This window comes from Ovis aries, chromosome 12 (genome assembly GCF_016772045.2).
Source record: "Ovis aries strain OAR_USU_Benz2616 breed Rambouillet chromosome 12, ARS-UI_Ramb_v3.0, whole genome shotgun sequence".
NCBI classification, from domain to species: Eukaryota; Metazoa; Chordata; class Mammalia; order Artiodactyla; family Bovidae; genus Ovis; species Ovis aries.
In genome coordinates, this window is record NC_056065.1 from 43169776 (window position 1) to 43190306 (window position 20531).

The 20531-nt window shown below is 43.0% G+C and overlaps 1 protein-coding gene across 1 annotated transcript in view; it reads right to left on the bottom strand.

Moving 5' to 3' along the window:
* Window positions 1-3127: 3127 nt before the first annotated feature.
* Window positions 3128-20531, bottom strand: part of SLC25A33 (solute carrier family 25 member 33) — a 31272-nt gene continuing 13868 nt past the window's right edge. Inside the window, exons 2-7 of the mRNA NM_001127271.1 lie at window positions 18720-18899; window positions 12774-12851; window positions 10710-10810; window positions 8165-8231; window positions 4539-4819; window positions 3128-3330 (exon numbers count right to left, since the gene is read on the bottom strand). Coding sequence (NP_001120743.1) covers window positions 3128-3330; window positions 4539-4819; window positions 8165-8231; window positions 10710-10810; window positions 12774-12851; window positions 18720-18899 — 910 coding nt within the window. The remainder of the gene's footprint in view (window positions 3331-4538; window positions 4820-8164; window positions 8232-10709; window positions 10811-12773; window positions 12852-18719; window positions 18900-20531) is intronic.

Here is a 20531-nt window from a genome sequence, read left to right on the forward strand (position 1 = left end):
CTGTCTTGAAAGTCTCTCCCACATTTTTGCTTTCACCATAAATCAGTATCAGTGAAACTTCCCTTCAAAATGTGAGATGCTGCATTTAAGCACCATTCTCTTTCCAAGGAAGACTGCTGGCATGACATTCCCCTCAAAGGAAGGGCTATGTGATGTATGTGGACAGAAAATGCACCCCATTGCTCTGCACTGGGCATGACTAGTACAAGCTCATCTTGAACATCATAATCTTTAAGTGAATGGAATGGAACTATCTGCTGGACCTTGGCCTCAGAGCCAGATCATCGCCCAGGCTCTGCGGCCCCTTCCACCTGACATGCATTTACTCAACAGGCAGCACAAACCACGAGTGGTCGGTTTACTACTTACCTTGGCAAGCCTCAGTGCCTCTCACATCTGTAAGGTGTCAACAGAACTACACGCCTCACAAGGTTGTCAGAATTAAATTAGAAATTAAGTAGCACCTACTGCTTGGCACAAAAACAGGTAAATGATGGGTAAGCCACGGGACTACTGAAAAATGGTGAAATCTCCATGATTAAGCTTGTGGAGAAGAAAGCAATCAATCATGGGATTTCTCCATTAGCAGCTCAGTGATATTTCCCACTTTAAAATCCAATAACCCCTCTATAGAGAAAGCATTGCTTTTTTCCTGCTTCTTCTCTCCCTGCTTGTACTCCTGGTATTCAACATTTCTTTCATTTCAATGCCCTGGTGCAGAAACAAGCAGAGAACTAAAGGATGTCAGCTCAACATCAAATTTACCACTTCAAGAATGTGTAAGAATTACCTCCAAAAATTCTCATACCCATCTAGTGGATATTAAGCAAACTTTTTTCTAAAAAAAACTAATTTTGGCTGTGCTAGCTCTTTGTTGCTGCACGGGCTTTGTCTAATTAGGGTGAGTGGGTGGTGCTCTCTGGTTGAGGTGTTCGGGCTTCTCTTCTTGCAGAACAGGGGCTCCAGAGCGCAGGCTCAGTAGGTGTGGCACCCAGACTTAGTTGACCTAAGGCATGTGGAATCCTCCCGGATTAGGGATCAAACCCTATCTCCTGCATTGGCAGGTAGATTCTTAATCACTGGACCACCAGGGAAGTCTGAAACCTAACTTTTAACCTATTAAACTCTTGAGGAAAAACTCACTTTCATGCATGCAAAGGGTTTCATTCAAGCTGGTTTGGTCATGTCCAACTCTTCTGCAACTCTGCAGACTGTAGCCTGCCAGGTTCCTCTGTCTGTGGGATTCTCCAGGCAAGAATATTGGAGTGGGCTGCCATTTCCTCCTCCAGGGGGTCTTCCCGACCCAAGGATCGAACCTGCGTCTCCTGCATTGTAGGTGGGTTATTTACTACTGAGCCACCAGGGAAGCCCCCTCAGATTTTTCCTATGAATATAAAAATAGGAAGATGTTGCTCAGTTAAAATGAGCTTCTGGAATAGAAATCTCTTTGCTGTCAAGCACTACAGAGCTTGACTAAAGTAATTTATTTTGATTTCCATTTAGTGTTGACAGTTGGAGCAAATTATACTAGAGGGCTCAGAAACACCAACTAACCTACTTTATGACCAAAAGTGAACAAAAGTTAACTCAACTGTATTTCAATTTGAAAATATCCTCCTCTCATCCCTACCAGAACATCTGCCTGAAACTGAAATTACAAAGTATCCATGATTAGAATCAATTATCTTTCCAAATATTCAGGCTGAAAAATAACCTTAATGTATAATAGATACAGACTGCAGTGAACGGGCTAATGGGAAGATTGTACATAGATCTTACCTGCCTTCTATCTTACTTTTTGTTGTTTATTAAAGTTCCTTTATAAATGGGGGTGGAGCAGGGAGTGGTTTAAAACTCTGGTAATTTCTCATTTCCAGGACTTTTAACCTTGTACTAGGGTATTTCAGTATTACCTGTGCCTCCTACCAGGATAAAAGGGGACTCTCTTGGAGGAGCAGGCAGTCAATCCTGCACCCTGCCCCTCTTCTCCAGTGGTGGAGCCCCCACAACAGGGCTGAAGACCCCAGAGGGCAGGTCTGCCGCTTGCTAGCCATGTTCCACACTCACAGCCAACTCGGGAGGTGCCGAAGGCTCTCACAGGGTCCCTGGGCTTGACTAGGCTGAACCTGGGGAAATACACCCAGGGGCAAGGAAGTTGGTAAACTGTTCTTTAAAACTCTTGCCTTTGGCACTTCCCTGGTGGTCCACTGGTTAAGACTCCGAGCTTCCAATGCAAGGGGAATGGGTTTGTTCTCTGGTCAGGGAACTAAGATCCCACATGTTGTGCGGTGTGGCCAAAATAATATAAACTCTTGCCTTTGGTTCAAACTGGGGATAGTCGTGTCCGACTCTGTGTGATCCTATGGACTGAAGCCCTCCATGCTCCTCTGTCCATGGGATTCTCCCAGTCAAGAATACTGGAGTGGGTTGCCATTTCCTCCTCCAGGGGATCTTCCCGACACAGGGATCAGACCTGAGTCTTGTGTCTCCTGCACTGGCAGGTGGATTCTTTACCACTAAGCTACCTGGGAAAAGGTTTATAGTTTAAAATATTTAGTGTCAGGAAGTTGTATTTATTTTTTTTTAACTTGGCAGCTGGAGAGCTCAGATGATCTAGAAATGAAGGGAGACCAGCTGGGAGGTCTGTCCTGGTCTGCCCGGTGCCATCAAGCTGTGACACTTATCTTTCCATCAGAGCAGGATATAACATATTAGAAAACAATTGTTCTTTTAGTTTATCTCTGCGTTTCTAAGCTTATGCTTAACTGAAGTCGTTAGCTACAGTTTACCATACGGTGGACAAAAAAGAGGACACAAACCAAATTTATACTTAAATTAAATACCATGATTTAATTTACTGGCTGCTTAATCCTGTATTCTCTTAAGTTAAAAAAACAAACAAACACAAACACCAACCAAAAGTAGTTATAATTAACTGTTAACGTTAATGAATTTACACCTTCCAGAAAGCATGAATCCAAAAGGAAATGTCCAACAGATGATGTGAGCCAAGTATTCTATGGCTTTCCTGTTTCGGTCTCAAACATTCTACATGTCAATGGAAAAAAAAAATTCTCTAGGGTTTCTCAGTTTTATTCTTCTAGAGCACAGTTTTCTGGCCTGTTTGTTACTGAGCACGGTCTTCTAACAGATACACAATTAACTCGTAGGTAGACAACACAATGGCAGTGTTTGGTATCTGCCGGATGAGCTGGGCAAAGAGTCCTCTATAAAAGGCCAGGTAGCCTTCTTCCCGGAAGACCAGCCGAGCAGTCTGGACGAAAGACTTGTACTTGCTGCCCTCCTCCCGGAGCCGCGTCCTGATGACTTCTGCAGGAAGAGACATGCATTTCAGGCTATGGGTGAACTGAACTTCCGAAGGTGCATGGAGAGAATGCAAAGCACACAGCTTTACACACGATAATGTGCAACTGTGGCTCTTTGCCACCTCAGCTCCGGTAAGATGGGGCAGCCACACAGACCATGAAGAGTTCTTTTTAGAACATTTTCTAACTCTAGGAATTGGTCAATTGTCCCAAGACTTATTATGTATACTTCTAAGGGGTAAGAGTGCCAAATGACTTCTAAAGGATTAGAAACATAATAAGTTTCATTTGAATGAGACAATTTTAAGACAGTTTATCATTTTCTACTCTTAAGTAAACGCTGTCACTTCCCTAGAGGCCTAATTTATATTAAATATAGTGAGTGGTATCTCCAACAAGGCTTTCTTCCCATGTACTCCTCAACTTTCCCATCCTACTAGGATCCCTCTCCTCTCCATCCAGTTTAAAAAACCACCTCTTCCTTTCTCAGAGTCTTGCCCACCTGGCCCGGCCTCACCCTGGCCCCTGCGGCATGACACCTGGCACTGCCCGTCAAGTGGACGTCAGGGCATGTGACGTGGCACGTGGCAGAGCCCCTCCCTGAGAGCCCGTGGGGCTGCGCAGTGCCCTGGCACATGACGAGGCCTCAACGGCCTGTTGCAAGTTGGCCGTGTGCAATGCCACAGCTGACCGTGCAGCAGGCGTTGGAAAACAAAACCTGTTTTTCATGGCACAATAAACTGAGCTGTTTTTTTTTTTTTTTAAAGTAGTTCAGCAGAACATGAGGTCTATTATGAATTCCTTACAAAATAAACTTACCCAACAAAGTAGCTTTCCTCAGCACTCCATTCAAGGTGGAAGCTGAGATAATTTTTTTTTTTTTTTAAAAGCTTGGCTCCCGTATCATTTTTTTTTTAATTGAGGAATTTTAAATAAAATCCAGATTTTTTTGTTTCTTTGAAAACATCAGATGTTCCACAACACAGGGCTCACATTCTGCCGAGTGCTGGCCACAATCAGATGGAGCCAAGGAAAGCAGAGCTCCCACTACCCGCGTGACCTGCATGCACGAGATGAAGCCGGCTGTACTGGGACTCAGCTACCTTGCACCACCCGCAGGTACCTGCATCTCCATTTGAACCCCAGAGACCTGGAAGTACTGACACACACCAATGGCCACTGCACCGCGCCGGAAGGCCAGGCAGGACCTACCGTGGGGGTACGCGACACAGGAGGCACATCCCTTAGAAAGAGCAGCAGCTGCCATAAGTCCAAAAAAATTTGTGGAATTTTTCTCAGTCCCATTTGTAGAAGAGGCTAACGGAGCTTCTTTCAGATACTTCTTTAAACTTTCATAAATAGCAAAACAGATGATGGTTTCCGAAATCCCAGCATACGAGGCAGTTAATCCCCTGTAGAAGCCGCGGATGCCTTCCGTCTGGTAAACATAGCGGGCACACTGGAGCGTGTTCATCTGCTTGGAGCCTCGCACTCTGCACAAAGGGGACCAATAACAGGTCGTTACGACACATGCTGAGGAGCCTGCCTGCTGCCCCCGAGTCACAAGGATGATAAAGAGAAAGTACATGGGGAGGCACCATAGTCCCCCTTGGTCTGGGGTTGGCTGAGTCCTGTCCACTGTGAGGCCAGGCCCATCAGCTACCTGGGGCCACAGGCGTATAGGATGGCATACGCATCTGTCCCAACTCGCAGACAAGTGCTCAGAGTCTTCGATCTACCTTTGGGAAGAGCTAGATGGAGGGTGTTTACCAAAGAGGAAAATATGACTGTAATAGAATCAAAACCATCCATGTGTCTACACATCTGGATGGATGGTACAAAGACTAGACTGAAAGAGTCGTGAAGGCAGTAAGACATGGGGAAGCGCTTACAGTGGAGAGCAAGACGAAATTCCATGAAAAGTACAATTATAACACAAACACGCTTTAAGGAAACACTGAAGGAAAACCCGCCGAGAATCTCACAGGGTGGTGAGTTTAAGTGCTCTCTGTTACCAATGTAGTCTCCAAATGCTGTTATTTTGACTCTTTCTTTTTCGAGTTTACTTATCTGGCCGCGCCAGGTCTTAGTTGCGGCGTGCAGGATCTTTGGTTGTGGCATGTGGGATCTCAGTTCTGGACCACAGATTGAAACCAGAGCCCCTGCATCAGGATCTTGGAGTCTTAGCCACTGGACCACCAGGGAAGTCCCTCCCACATTTGTAAGATTATAAACATGGGAGAAACTATACAATAACTAAAAGGCCTTCAGCTTGGATGCTCCTGCCCCACGACAGGAAGTTTTCATAAACTGCCTGGATACACACAGAACCTCAGGACTGGATAGCGTTCACACTGGGCACACGTCAGAGACACTCCTGTGGGGGAGCAGATCAATGTACTGGGTTCCCCCACTCCGGCTCCCTACCTGGAATGACCTTTGTAACGCAAATGCAAGCACCCTACTCCCGTGTTTACTGTCCTCTCGTATGGGGTCTCTTAGTCTTGGCACTACTGAGATTTCTGGGGCTGGACAGTTCTCTGTTGGGGGTGGTGCTATGTGTTGTAGAGTTCTAGCAGTCTCCCTGGTCTCTACCCACTAGATACCACCTAAGCTGTGAGAAACAAATATCCAGACGCTGCCAAACATCCCCTGGGATAGGGCCCTGGAATCCCTGCTCTAATAGCTCTAGACTGCCTCCAAATATAGCCGAGTCCAAGCTCCCGTTCCTCCCCAGGGCTTTTAAGGATGCGGCTTCTCCAGCCTTATCTCCCTGTACCTCTTCCCTTCCCCAGCACATTCACGACACACCCCTTCTGTCTGCTGCTCAGAATGAACAAAGCTTCCCTGTCTCCAAATTGGCTGCACACCTGAGTCTCTGCCTGAGGCACCTTCACTGCCAGTGCCCACTGGGCTCCTGGGCACAGGGAGACATCCCTGCCACAAGAGCCCCTCCCTGGCTGCTTCCCTGCACGTCGCATGCAGACTGCCTCAGGGACTCCTCTCCACCCCCTCAGGGTCCTGGAACACTGCTGGCCCCTTCTCCCACCAGCCTGTAATTCTATTTCCTGTGAGGCTGTGGGCTCTGGGAAGGCCAGGCTTGTGTCTTGCTCTCTGCTGCTTCTGCTGCCACTGGTGCACAGGAAAGCATGCAACACACCCTCGCTGAGGGCTCTGTCAACAGAGCCCCCCCAAACGCACAGGAAAGCATGCAACACACCCTCGCTGAGGGCTCTGTCAACAGAGCCCCCCAAACATCGCTTTAAAATGTCCTGAGCACAGGTCATGCCAGGCAGATTGTAACAAATGCACAAAAAGAAGGCTCTCAGCTGACCCACGGGTTTACCCCCTGCTGAACAGAAGTGATGTGAGGACACTGTGTGCACACTTGGAGGTAACTGCCTGAGGTTCTAGGAGAGGACTGGTCAGGAGGTCACAGGACAGGAGGTTCTTGAGGGTTCTATTCCTGGTGAGGAAGGCAGATTCAAGGAGACCGAAGCAAGAGACCACGTGACATTTTTTGAAAACTGCCAAGGACCTTGAAGGTTAAGCTGAGGAGTTGGGATTTGACCCTGACAGTAACTGACATTCACTGAAGGCTTCTGAGCAAGATATCTCTTCTAAATGATTAGACCTGGTACATTTTAGAAGGTTCCTTCAGGTAGAACGGACAGGGAATGTCAAAGACCCACTTCAGAGGTTACCCAGGTCATTCGAGAGAAAAATAAGCAAAGGCAGAGCCCACCTTCATTTCTAGGTGGAGCTCTCGCTTGTTCTCTCCCCTCCTTTCTCTATAGGTAGCTTAAGGTTAGACTGGACTAGCTGGAAGTTTTCAGAGCCCCACACACATTTCTAGGCAACCTAGTAACAAAAGGGTACTTAGAATCCTGTCAGAAAACGTTGTTTATCATCATCATCACTGACTTGAAATTACAGTAGTTACTGGGATGTTCCTTGATCTTGTTATTTAATATACTAAAGAAGTATACTAACATATTATAACTTTTAAAAACACTGATAATTGTGTTTCAATAATTGGTTTTCATTGCTTTAAAAAATGTCATTCTAGGGCTTTCCTGGTGGTACAGGAGTTAAGAATTTGCCTGCCAATGCAGCGGACATGGGTTCCATCCCTGGTCCACGAAGATTCCACATGCAACTAAGGGGCAACTAAGCCTTCAAGCCACAACTATTGAGTCTGTGTGCCTAGAGCCCATGCTCCGCAACAAGAGGAGCCACTGTAATGAGACGTCCAAGCACCCCTACTCAGTGCAACTAGAGAAAGCCCACTTACAGCAATGAAGACCCAGTGCAAAAAAGAGAGAGAAAAAGAATCATTCCAAAAAGTGCCTGTAGGCTTCACTAGAGACTGCCAAAGGAGCCCAGAGCATAAGAGATGTTAAGAATCCCTGGCTACAGTTTTGGGGGAGAAATCCAGGATAATCGAGGGCCTTGGGAGACTAAAATGCCCCTTCTGAGGCTTTGGGCGCTGCTCTTCTGGCACCTTCCCACAAGGGAGGCCATTTAGAGCACAGTTCACAGCACTCCACCTGGGGGCGGGGTCTCCCAGGACTACCCCGGGGATCAGGGGCCACACCTGAATGAACTCCTGACATCCCCTTGTGTGTTATTTCTGCTGGCCTTTGTCTCCCCGCTGAGGCTTCGCAGTATAAACCTCAACACAAGAGAAGTTTCTACATATGCTTATATGCAGATAGAACAAAGATGAGGATGGTTAAGGATGCTACAGGTCTCACTCTATAACTGGAACTGGCGAAAGAAAAAAAACCCCTAAGAATTCAAGTCTTACATTAGGGAAGTAACAAGTAAAAACTTACTTCCGTTCTAGCTGCATCCGGGTTTTAACCATCCATATAGGGTTCATTAAGGAATTCGTGACAAAAGCTGGAAGAAAAAAACAAAACAAAACAAAAACAAATAGAAAATGTTATCACCGAACAGATCTAATGCTTATTAAAGCCATGTCTTCCATATGATAAACCTTGAAATCAGGCTTTCAATGGGTTAATAATAAAAATGGTTAGAAGCAGTTCCATTTCCACACAACAGATGAAATATATAGTCCTCTAAAATGTAACATCTATTGGTAATGCTGAACTAAAGTAAATCTCAATTTTCTTGAGCCCTGTCCATGGACAGAGGATCCCGCCTGGAGAGTCAAAAAGGTCACAAAGAGGAGGACACAACTGAGCAACTGAGGATGACTACTAGTCCTTCCAGACTCTAGTTGGTGCTGTTGGTATTCCTGTTAATGTGATTCCTATGGTGGTAAATATGAAACTATTCTGAAACTCAAATGAAAGCATCAGGTCCAGAAATAATTTGTTTTAAAGAAATGATGATCTAATCTGAAAGAATATCTTATATTTAACTTAAAACAGAAGAAACTAAATCTCCATTTACCTGAATCCAAACTTAGACATTTTGATATCTGATTGATCATTTTAGGAAATCGACATTTTAAGACTGGTCTGCCTATAGAAACCATCTTTAAGTCTTCTCCATCTTAATGTTGTTAATCACTCTGTTGCTGCTGCTGCTGCTGCTAAGTCATTTCAGTTGTGTCCGACTCTTCGCGGAGTACAGCCTACCAGGCTCCTCTGCCCATGGGAGTTTCCAGGCAAGTGTACTGAAGTGGGTTGCCATTGTCTTCTCCATCAACCAAAAAAGCAGCAGTATCGTGTATCACTGACTTGACACACAGCAAGTCCTCTGGAATATGTCATCCCTTCCACAGTCTAAATAAATTGATTAGATAATATGATTGGTGCTGTTGGTATTTCTGTTAATGTGATTCCTATGGTGGTTAATATGAAACTATTCTAAAACTCAACTGAAAGCATCAGGTCCAGAAATAATGTTTTATATTAGATATATAGATTTATATTTTAGATTAGATAATTAGATAATATGATAAACTGATTAGATAATATGACCCTAGACATGCTTTGGTTGTGTCCGACTCTTTCCAACCCTATGGACCCTGTCAGGCTCCTCTGTCCATGGGATTCTCTGGGCAAGGATACTGGAGTGGGTTGCCATACCCTTCTCCAGGGCATCTTCCCGCCCCAGAAATCAAACCTGCATCTCTTACGTCTACCTGTGCTGGCAAGCAGGTTCTTAACCACTAGTGCCATGTGGGAAGACCCACGCAGAGAGTCCGCAGATCAACAGGACCTACTGTACAGCATGGGAAACGATACTCAGTATCTTGTAATAGACCATAAGAAACTGAATCACTCTGCTGTATACTTGAAACTAACACAACTTTGTAAATCAACTACACTTGCATTATAAAAAAAGAAAAAAAAAGAATGCTACCAGGAAGGAGGGGCAAAACCAATTACAGCAACATTAGCTCCTTGAACAGCAAATTGAGGATTATTTAAAAAACAAAATTTCCCTTCAGGTCCATTTGATTTACCAACGGTTTCTCTAAGTTAATTTGTCAAAAGTTGTAAAACTGGTACACAACTTTTAGTTTATGGCTAACTCACTATTGGCTGAGGCAGTGAGGCCCCACACTCCATCCCTTTGACCTCCCTGCCAGCTCCATATCCTGTAAACACCTTTCTTGTGAAGCATCTTTGCTAACGTCATTTTCCATTTGGGATCCAAAAATTATCTGTAACTATTCAGATGGATTCCTAGTACTTTTATTTGGAGGAACAGGAACAAAATGGATACATACAATTTAGAGGTCAGCAGAGGGTGGAAATTTTTCATAAAATGTCAATTTAATTCTCTAAAATACCTACCTATTTAAACAGACATAAAATTTATATTGAAAATGGCATGGCCTTCTCGCAGCAATCTACAACTGACATATTTCTGCCAAGAATTTCCTGGGAGAAAAATCCTGTTGTGAATTTTCTATGGTAGGTGGAATGATTCCCTCAAAAAAGAACAGAAACGACACCTGATCTATCACCAACCCTGCTGAACAAACCCCACTACAAGCCCCAAGCCCTCATCACAGAATCCAGCTGCTAAGGACAACTGTACACAGGGTATGCTAGACACCTGGGAAGTCACAGAAAAAGCAGCTCAAAGTTTAGAAAATAATGTGATAGAAAGACATGAAAACACATTAATATTCCTTTAAAAGACACATCACACTAACCAACAGCATGCATGAGAACCTGTCAATCTTAACATGTCAATCTAAGGGAGAATAAATGGAAGCAAGATACAAGCTGTTCTCAAATACTCAGATTTTTATCAATTCTAACATAGTTTCAGAAAAATGAGTTCAGGTGCAAAAGAAACAGAGAGCTAATTTTTAACTCCTGGAAAGAGACTTTCTGGCACAATGCATGCTTTAGGGAGCTGAGACATGCAGCACTCACTGGTGTAACACACCTGCAGAACCAGCTGAGAATATGTGCACGATGTTGCTGTTTGGCACGAAGACGCCATTGAACTGCTCTTTGGCTTTGGAGTAGCAGGCGAAGTACACCGCCCTGTCAGAGCAAAGAGAGAACACAGTCAGGACATCTTGGGACACTGGCTCCATGCAACCTCTTGATAAATTCAGGAATATGGGGAAGAGGTTAACAGGTAATCGCAAGCTTAACCTCATCTGGGCTCAAACCAAAACCTGCTGCAGGCGCCCTGGGGAAGCTCCCTTGTCCCTCCAGAAAGTATGATGATGGAAGTGTCCTAAATAACTGAGGAAGACGAGGTTTTGATAGTATACATATGAAGTCCATTTACATTCTTCATTCTGGATAAATGCCAATCCTCTTAAGCACCAACATATATTGTAACTCTTAAAATTTATAATACATTTCCAACGTGTATCACGTGTCCTGCCTTACACCACAAGGAGTGTGTCACATGTAATTTGGACTTTTTTCCTGATAACTCGGAACCACAAAGGAAACATGCAGGCTGGCACATGTTTCCATAAAGGGCTCCCTCCACTGATGCACTCCCTACCCCAGAACGGGACCGCTGGAGGGGTGGCAGCCCCTCCCACCCCGCCCCGGCTCTCCAGTCTCTTCTGCCTGTCTGCTTTCCCCTCGTCTGTCTCCTCTCAGATCAGGGCTGAGAAGCAGAGCCTGCTTGTGGTTTTCCCTGCTCTTCACCAGCAATGCCAGGGAAAATGACATTCTTTTTTTCCAGCTGGCCAATGGATCAATTACAGAATGTATTTTTCAACCTAGGATGCTGACTACTTATCATGGTTGTGTTATGAAACTGTCTTTTTTTTTTTTCTAGGTCCTAACTGTTCTAAATGGGTGTGGTAACCAAGACTCTATATCAGATTGACGGGCATTACCAAGTTAAGCACTGTCCACAAGTAGAATGATTCCAGTTCTTCATCAACTACATATATGCAGCATGTCTGTGTCCTCTTAATAATGTGTGCCCCGTATAATCTCACAGGCTAGTACTTCCTGTATTTTCAATAGATTACACACACACAAGCTACGGAACTTCTAAAGGAACAAAAAGGTTTAATAAGAATCTGCATATTTATGATATCCTCAGGACATCTGTGTATAAACTGGAGCACTGACCTGTAAGAATTCAAGAAGCTTTTAGTCTTCACTTTATATAAAATGACATTCTCATTTTTGTTATAAAGATTCTCCTTAAAGTCTACTGTATATGTCAATTCATATAAGTGTCCTAGCAGTTACACCCAGCTCCCCTTTCCGGAAGGCAACTTCTAGAAGCAGTTTCTTACCTACTTTTCAAAGACACACTGCCCCCACCCCTCCACACGCAGAAACATTCATTCCCTTTCATATCCACATGTGTATCCTCTGCATCAGTCCTGACCAACAGAACTTCCTGCGGAACTGGAAATGCTCTACGCCTATGGTCCCGTAGGCAGGAGCCACTAGCCACATGTGAATGTTAAGTACCTGAAATGTGGCTGGTGAGACCAAGGAACTTAATTTTTAATTTTAATTAATTCAAGTAGCCCCATGTAACCAGTGCCTATTGTATTGGGACAGTGCAGCTCGATGTATTCAAATAAACTTTAAAGAAATTAAACCTTGTAACAAAAATGGGGATTTTAAAAAATACATAAAGTAAAACCGAAAAGCCTTTAAAATTCCTTCAGATGAGTGTTTCCAAATGCAAATTTTGATGTGGGTCTGAGATCCTGTCATATAAATCAGCTCTTCGGTGACGCCACTGCTGCTGACCACACACCACACTTAGGAGGAGCAAACAGAGAAAGTTCTAGGTGATGGGAGCAGAATAATTTTCAACTTAAGAATACAACAACCAACAGCCTCTTTCTAACACACACACATTGAAAGACATACCAACAGTTAACACTATTTCTATACATCAGATCCATTTAGGATTCTTACACAGAAAAAGAAACCAGTCATCTAGCAGTACTGCCCCTCTGGTTAAGAAAGGACTTTATGTTGTGGGCTGGCTCAAAGGTTCAATGCTTACCTTGATGGTGCAACTCCAACCAAATTTGGACCCAAGCCTCTAAAAAGTGACTTTGGTCCCTCCTTCTCCAAGATTGACCTGAATAATAAGAAAAGGTGTATCTTTAAAATCCTTAGGCAAGGGCTACGCAAAATGATAAGGGGTAAATCTTCACATTAGCTCCTTGAATAAAGAACAGAATGTTTACAAACCCCCTGAGGTCTTATCTGATTATATTACAATACAGAATACTGCCTTCATTACTACAGTGAAAAAACATGCTTCAAAAGCTCTCTTGTCCACACAGGAGTAAAGTTCAAGGTTTGCACAACATATGGGCATTCTTGTAAGGCAAAAAGAGCACCTGACAGGTATCACAGAATCTTTTCCTTACTAGCTGGTATCAAGTCCAAGCCTTGTAAGTGACCCCAAGGTGCACTCTTGTCTGCAAGGCCCAGACTCACTCTCTGGTCACGCTGAGGGTCACTAACTCTCTGCTCACCACACTAGACACCTCACTAAAGTATAATGCACATTTCTTTCTTCATGGCATCTGGGGAAGGTCAAAGCACTGTGTTTCAAATGAAACCTGGCCACACAATGGAGTATCATTTGGTAATAAAAAGGAGAAGACTCTTGAGAGTCCCTTGGACAGCAAAGAGATGAAATCAGTCAATCCTAAAGGAAATCAACCCTGAATATTCATTGGAAGGACTGATGCTGAAGCTCCAATACTTTGGCCACCTGATATGAAGAGCTGACTCATTGGAAAAGACCCTGATGCTGGGAAAGGTTGAGGGTAGGAGGAGAAGGGGTTGACAAGAGGATGAGATGGTTGTAGCGTCATCAACTCAATGGACATGAGTTTGAGTAAACTCTGGGAGATAGTGAAGGGCAGGGAAGCCTGGCATGCTGCAGTCTATGGGGTTACAAAGAGTTGGACATGACTGATCGACTGAACAGCAACAAAAAGGAAGTACTGATGACTCATACAAGGATGAAGCTTCAAAAAACATTAGGTTATGTAAAAGCAGACACAAAAGGCCATATGTTGTATGATTTCATTTAGATGAAATAATCAGGAGACAAGTGTATCGATAGAATAGTGGTTGGTTGTCTAGGGCTGTGAGTCTGGGGACGGGGAGTGACTGCAAACAGTGAGGGGATTCTTGTAGTGGGAAGGAAAACATTCTAAAATCAAACTGTTGTCAAGGTTGTACAGAACTCTGTGAACATATTAAAACAGGTGAACTGTGTGCATTTAGTGGGCAATTGTATGGTACGTGAATTACATCTTAAGTATATTTTGAAAAAATTTTTAAATGACTCTATTTTTTCATTTGGCCACACCATTTGGCATGTGGGATCCTAGTTACCGATCAGGGATCAAACTGGTGCCTGCTGCAGTGGAAACACTGGACTGCCAGGGAAGCACTCTGAATTACATCTTACTAAAGCAGTTAAACCAAGAAACCCAGAGACTCACTGAAGAAGTTCTAAAAGATGAAAGAAATATTGGCAGTAACAGTTTTCATGGTTTTGCTCTTGTGCTAAATCAATCACTTAACAAGATAAACGATATAACTGGAATACAGACTGTGGATTAGTTATATCAATATTAAATTTCCTAAATTTGAAAACTGAACATTTTCAGATGGTTCAGGGGATAAAAAAATGTATACAGAAAACAAACAAATAAATGTGGCAAAATGCTAAACACAAGAGACCTGAGGTAGAGTATAAGCAAGGTATGTGCCCTGTTCCTGTCACTTTTCTTTAAGTTGGAAATCATTTCACAATAAAAAACTTAAAAATGAAAAAGCTATAGGTCATAGGTTATAAAAATACTGAACTCATCCTAACACTCTAAAGGAACTACATGTTTTACTGCATTTTCACACTGGCCAGAACCAAGCCACTTGGTCCTTAACAGAGACATCAGAATTTGGTGTTTTCAACTTTAAATTCTTTACTGTTAACTCTTTCTCAAAAGAGGATTCAGTTAGAAAAAAAAAAAACAAAACCATGCTCTCTGGGAAAAAAAACTTCTCTCAAATAACCACACCTTGAAGTGACCTACATCTCATAGTATAGTATGTGAAAGCTTTCAAATGGTCAATACATTTAGAATTTCTTCAAGTTTAGGCTCTGTCTGTGGTCCCCACAACTGTTCACTGTACTGCCAGCCCTAGGAGACACTTAAACACAATTAAGGGCGTCTCTGGCTCCAGGAAGCTGGGAGCCACGCATCTATAATGCAGTGAGGAACTGGTGTCCTCAAGTGACTCAGGCCTTTTAAGAGCTGCAAAAAGGCTGTCTCCATAGTGACGCACATTAACAGTGGGCAAAAAGTCAAATCTGTTATATAATTCAAACTTCCAACCTATCTGGATGTTTACAAAACTTTTCTGGAACAATCAAGTGCCTACTATAAATGGTACTCCTCAGCTTCAAAATAAAGCATGTTTAGGACCCAGACTAAGTTTCCCACAGTCCTATAAGCTTTCATTTAGGAAAGAAATGCAGAAGGAAACTAGGGTCTTGTCTGGAGTGTTTTGTTCTCTTGCCTCTTTTAGATCAGGCTATGCATACCACAGATCAAGTTTCAAGACAAAGTTCTGAGCTGAAGCCATCAGCTTTTAAAATAAAAACTACCTCACTAACATATTACTTTTCACGTTAAAAAGGTACTTGAAAAAACCCTGAAATAGTTTAAAGAACAAAAGTTTTGATTGGAACAATTTTTTTTTTAAAAGATTATGTCCTAAGACTTTTTAAGGCAGATATTTGAATAAACTGATTATGACCCTTTGGAAAATTTAATAGAGAGAGCCTAATTGTGTTAACATCTTGTCTTCAAATAACTATATTCAAAATATAAAGGTAATCAGTGCTCCAATGGAGAATACCTTTTCTCTAATAAATTAACCTGAGATATAAGCATACACTGATTTGTATTTTGAAAAATAAAATTCCTGTAAACAAATTCTGTTGTCTGTTAAGTCTTTAAATGTAGCACTTCCTGGAAGAATAAGATTAAAAATAAGCAGCTTAGTTTTAAATGAATAACCATCTGACTATAGGCCACCAGGCTCCTCTGTCCATGAAATTCTCCAGCAAAGAATACTGGAGTGGGTTGCCATTCCCTTCTCCAGGGGATCCTCCCAACCCAGGGATCGAACCTGGGTCTTCTACACTGCAGGTGGATTCTTCATTGTCTAAGCCACCAGGGAAACCGCCTGATAAACCCAATGGCTTCTAATTGTGAGCAGATGACCTTGGTGGGCTTTGTGGGACAGAGAAAAGGCCTGGATCCCTGCTCTCAGTTCACCACTTCCTAGAAAAAGGGCCTGCTCAGTAGCCCCTCACCACTGCTCTAGCCTAGGGGTGATCAGTAGAAGAATCAGAAAGCACAGTCCAGTAATCCAGGCGGGTGAGGAAGGTGTAGCAGTCATCTTCTATTAAACTATCCTAAACGACAATGCTGTTTACACTGGTACACTGTCTGATGCAAGTACTGGGTAACATTCTGCTTTCAGAACTTAGTGACAAGAAAGATACGCCTACCCCGAGGAGCATGTGTGCTTTCTCCAGATGAGAGCTATGTAGGGTGACAGCCCCCCTTTTGCCTTCATTACCAGGAAACTCAGCTATAAATCTTATGTTTAAAAAGTACAGGAAGTAGGTATTATGACAGCAGCTAATACTGGTTATTTGCACGGCAGGGGGAGGAGTGGCTGTCAAGCTCTTCATATTCAACATCTTACTGATGCGTCACGTTCTCTTTGTCCTGCATTCTTGCCGTGAGGCAGGCATCATTCTCAGAGATTGGGGACACCTTAGTTGTCAGAACAAATCGAAGTCCCTACCTTTGGGGAACTTCTGTTCTGGGGGGAAGCCCCCGCAGGGAGAGAAAATAAACAATATAAATCAGTACATTACAGTGCACGATGGACAGAGGTAAATGCTGTGGATAAAAACAGAGCAGGACGGACAGAATGTGAAGGAAGGGCCTGGTTTTCAATAGCATGGTCACTGCAAGGCCTTCCTGCAAAGGGGACAGCTGAGAGGCAGCCACGCAGATAATGTCCAGCAGAGAGGCCCTGTTGTGGAATGTTCCAACGTTCTGGTCTTTTAAAGGGCCAGTAAGGAGGCCAGTATAGCCAAAACGGTTTAGGAGGGAGAAATTCAAGGGGGCAAAGTCAAGGAGGTAATAGGAGGGGTCCAGGAGGCCCCATAGGCAGCCTCAGCTTTTACTCGGAGCGAGGGCAAAAGGATCTCCTCTGCTTTGCTGAGAACAGCCTGGGGATGGAGCAGGGCGCAAGGTCTTCTGCCAGGCCAGTTAGGAAGGTGGTTGTCTTGCATGTGGTGTGGGCGCTGTTCATGTGTTTGAAAAGATGGAGAGGTTGTTGGTTTTTTTTTTTTTTTTGGTTTACATTTTAGTAGAAGATGTGTCCTAACACACTTGAACTAGAGAAACATTCCCATTTATCTTAGGGGCTTGGCCCCAGTGACACCCTCGACTTCCGGGTAAGAGGTCCCCAGTTATGGTAAACAAATACATCTACCAGCCACGCAAGATTGGCAAGTATGTAAGAGGAAGTTCACCTTGGATGTTAGCAAAGCTGGCAAATAACCTCTGTTTGACTATGTCCAAAGCCCTTCAAGTTCCTCAGGAGCAAGGCGTCACTGGAGACACTGGTAGTGACTAGACAAACGGGGACGGGTGTCTTCAGAGCCAGTCTCTGTCCTTACTGACAGCAAAGCGCGCCTCCCATCTCAGTGCCCCACCTTTCCTGGCCTGCCCCTGACCTTCTGCATTTTGTGACTCCACAATCCTTCTCAGCATTCAATTAAAAAAAAAAGATTTGCCTCGAGTCTTGGCTATCAGCGACCTCTTTCTCTAGTTGGGACCTTGCCCTCAGCAGCTGGTGCTATTGCCCAATTTGGCCCGAGCTTGGATGTACCCTGGTACATGTGTTTGGTGTGGGTGCCTGAATTACCCAGAAGTTGGCTTTACAAACAAAACGTACCTAAAAATAAATTAAGCACTTTCAAATCCATTCTACCTTATCTAAACTGTAACTGAACTCTGCTCCAAATTCAAAGTGTTGTCGTTAAGAAGACAGAGAATCTCCATTTTATTGCATCTTTTTCTAACGCTTCCCCACTAAACATCCACACTGGTACACGGCTATGTCTCTCTTGAACCCGAGTTCTCCCAAAGATCAGCTTTAGAGCTCTGAGTGACTCGTGGAGTCAAAGTCAGTCATCATTTTAAAGTTCTCCTTTAAATGCACAGGGTCCCCAAGCTAAAATGCAGACATTGCCAAGTGCTCTTCTGAATTTCTGATTTTGCCTTAAGCCAAATTCAACTTAAGAATATTCGGCGACTTGGTAAGCAAATGAAATATTTTAATACAGTAAAAACAGATAAACTAGGTGGGTAGGCTAGGTATGAAACAAAAACTATAAAGATCAGCTTATTAAACATATATTGTAGTTTTCCTATAAATGTAAAATTATTTTCAAATAAAAAGTAAAAAATTACAACATTTTGTTTCCATATTACTTCCTCTTAAAATATTCACAACACTTCTCTTGTGCAATTTTAAAATTCATTCTACAAGCCTCAGAGCTTCTCACTAGCACTCAAAAGACTTGGGGCAAGAGCAACACTCTGATGTAACAATTTAAACATGGATTGTTTTGAGTTTGCTCTGTTAGGTTTACTTTAACTGGCCCTGGATGGTGATCACTTGCGTGCCAGGAGCCCTGAGGCCAAGAGAGCAAAGTCAGAGCTAAAGACATTGGTATAGATACCTAGTTCTTAAATTTGGTCACAGCCTCTACAAACAGAATATCCCATCCAATGGGCCGGATAAACATTCTGTGTTGACATTGCAGGGTGCGGGGCGAGGAGGGGAGGTGCGGGTGGCATGAGGCCAGAACCGGGACTGCACTTACTTCAGAACCTGTAAGAGTCCAGGCGTCACTGACGTTTGTCTCACCACCCCAGCTCCACTGATGGTCCCCAGATGAACCTGAGGATAATAGACTGTCCGAAGAGCTAATCTTGAAGACTGCAACCTTGTCTTAATGACTTCTAGTGGACAAGTGAAAATAGCACCAACCGTGCCCCCACACCTGTAAGAAAGGAAACCACAAGGAAAGGCTCAGAAAAGCTATACTGAGCTGTGCATACATGAAATGGGAAATGGAGTTTTTCTCTATTAAAAAAAGAAAAAAAAAGGTACCTATGTTCATTTCACAATTAGAGCATACCAACAGGGTGGGGCAAATGGAAAGAGCAGCATGGAAACATTAATACGCTAACATATGTAAAACAGATAGCCAGTGGGAATTTGCTATATGACTTAGGGAATGCAAACCAGGGCTCTGTGACAACCGAGAGGGGTGGGATGGAAAGGCTCAAAAGGGGAGACATATGTATACATATGACTGATTCATGTTGATGTATGGCAGAAACCAACACAATACAGTAATTATCCTTCAATTAAAAATAAATTAAAAAAAAAAAACTGGTTGAAATCCCAGTAGCTAAAAAGATAACCACCGCCAACATGTTAGTACATCCTTCAGGGCTTTTCATTACTGGCTTTTTAACCTCACATCTTTTTCTTCTTATCTAGATACTATGAATGTCTTTCCATGTCAATATATATACATCATTATATATATATCATTTGCAATGGTTGCATCCTATTCCTATCTATCAGTGTGTAATATTAGATGTTCACGTCATTTCCAATTTCACTCTCATGCTGCAATGAATATTCTAGAAAACGCATCTTTTCACAGTGAAATAAAAATTATTCAGGTAGTGCTACTATTTTGAAAATCAGTGTTTACTACAAGCCAGATTTTTATTAAAATCTGACTAACTTGGACTCCACTGAAAATCAAACTAAAGCTTACCTTTTAATAATGAAGTCTGTGTGTTTCACTCAGAACTAATCAATTCATCCTCCAGAATTTCATGCACTGGCTCTGTGGGTCAGAGTTCCCTTAATGATCCTTCACAATTGGTTCATATAAAAATGTTACCTGAACTTAAAATTTAAATATTTTCACCTATTTATCCTAATATACAGCACGTCAAGGCTATGTATTGTCACCCTGCTTATTTAACCCATATGCAAAGTACATCATGTGAAATGCCAGGCTGGGTGAATCACAGGTTGGAATCAAGACTGATGAGAGAAATAACGACAGCCTCAGATATGCAGATGATACTGCTCTAATGGCAGAAAGTGAAAAGGAACTAAGGGCCTCTTGATGAAAGTGAAAGAGGAGAGTGAAAAAGCTGGCTTAAAACTCAGAATTCTGAAAACTAAGAGCATGGCATCTGGTCCCATTACTTCATGGCAAATAGAAGGGGGAAAAGTGGAAACAGCGGCAGACTTTATTTTCTTGGGCTCCAAAATCACTGCAGGGTGACTGCAGCCATGAAATTAAGACACTTGCTCCTTGGAAGAGAGCTATGATGAACCTAGACAGCATATTAAAAAGCAGAGACCTTACTTTACCAACAAAGGTCCATCTAGTCAAAGCTATGGTTTTTCCAGTTGTTGTGTGTGGATGTGAAGGTTGGACCATAAAGAAGGCTGAGAGCAGAATTGATGCTTTTGAACTGTGGTGTTGGAGAAGACTCTTGAGAGTCCCTTGAATAGTCAAGGAGATCCAACTAGTCAACCCTAAAGGAAATCAACCCTAAATATTCATTGGAAGGACTGATGCTGAAGTTCCAATACTTTG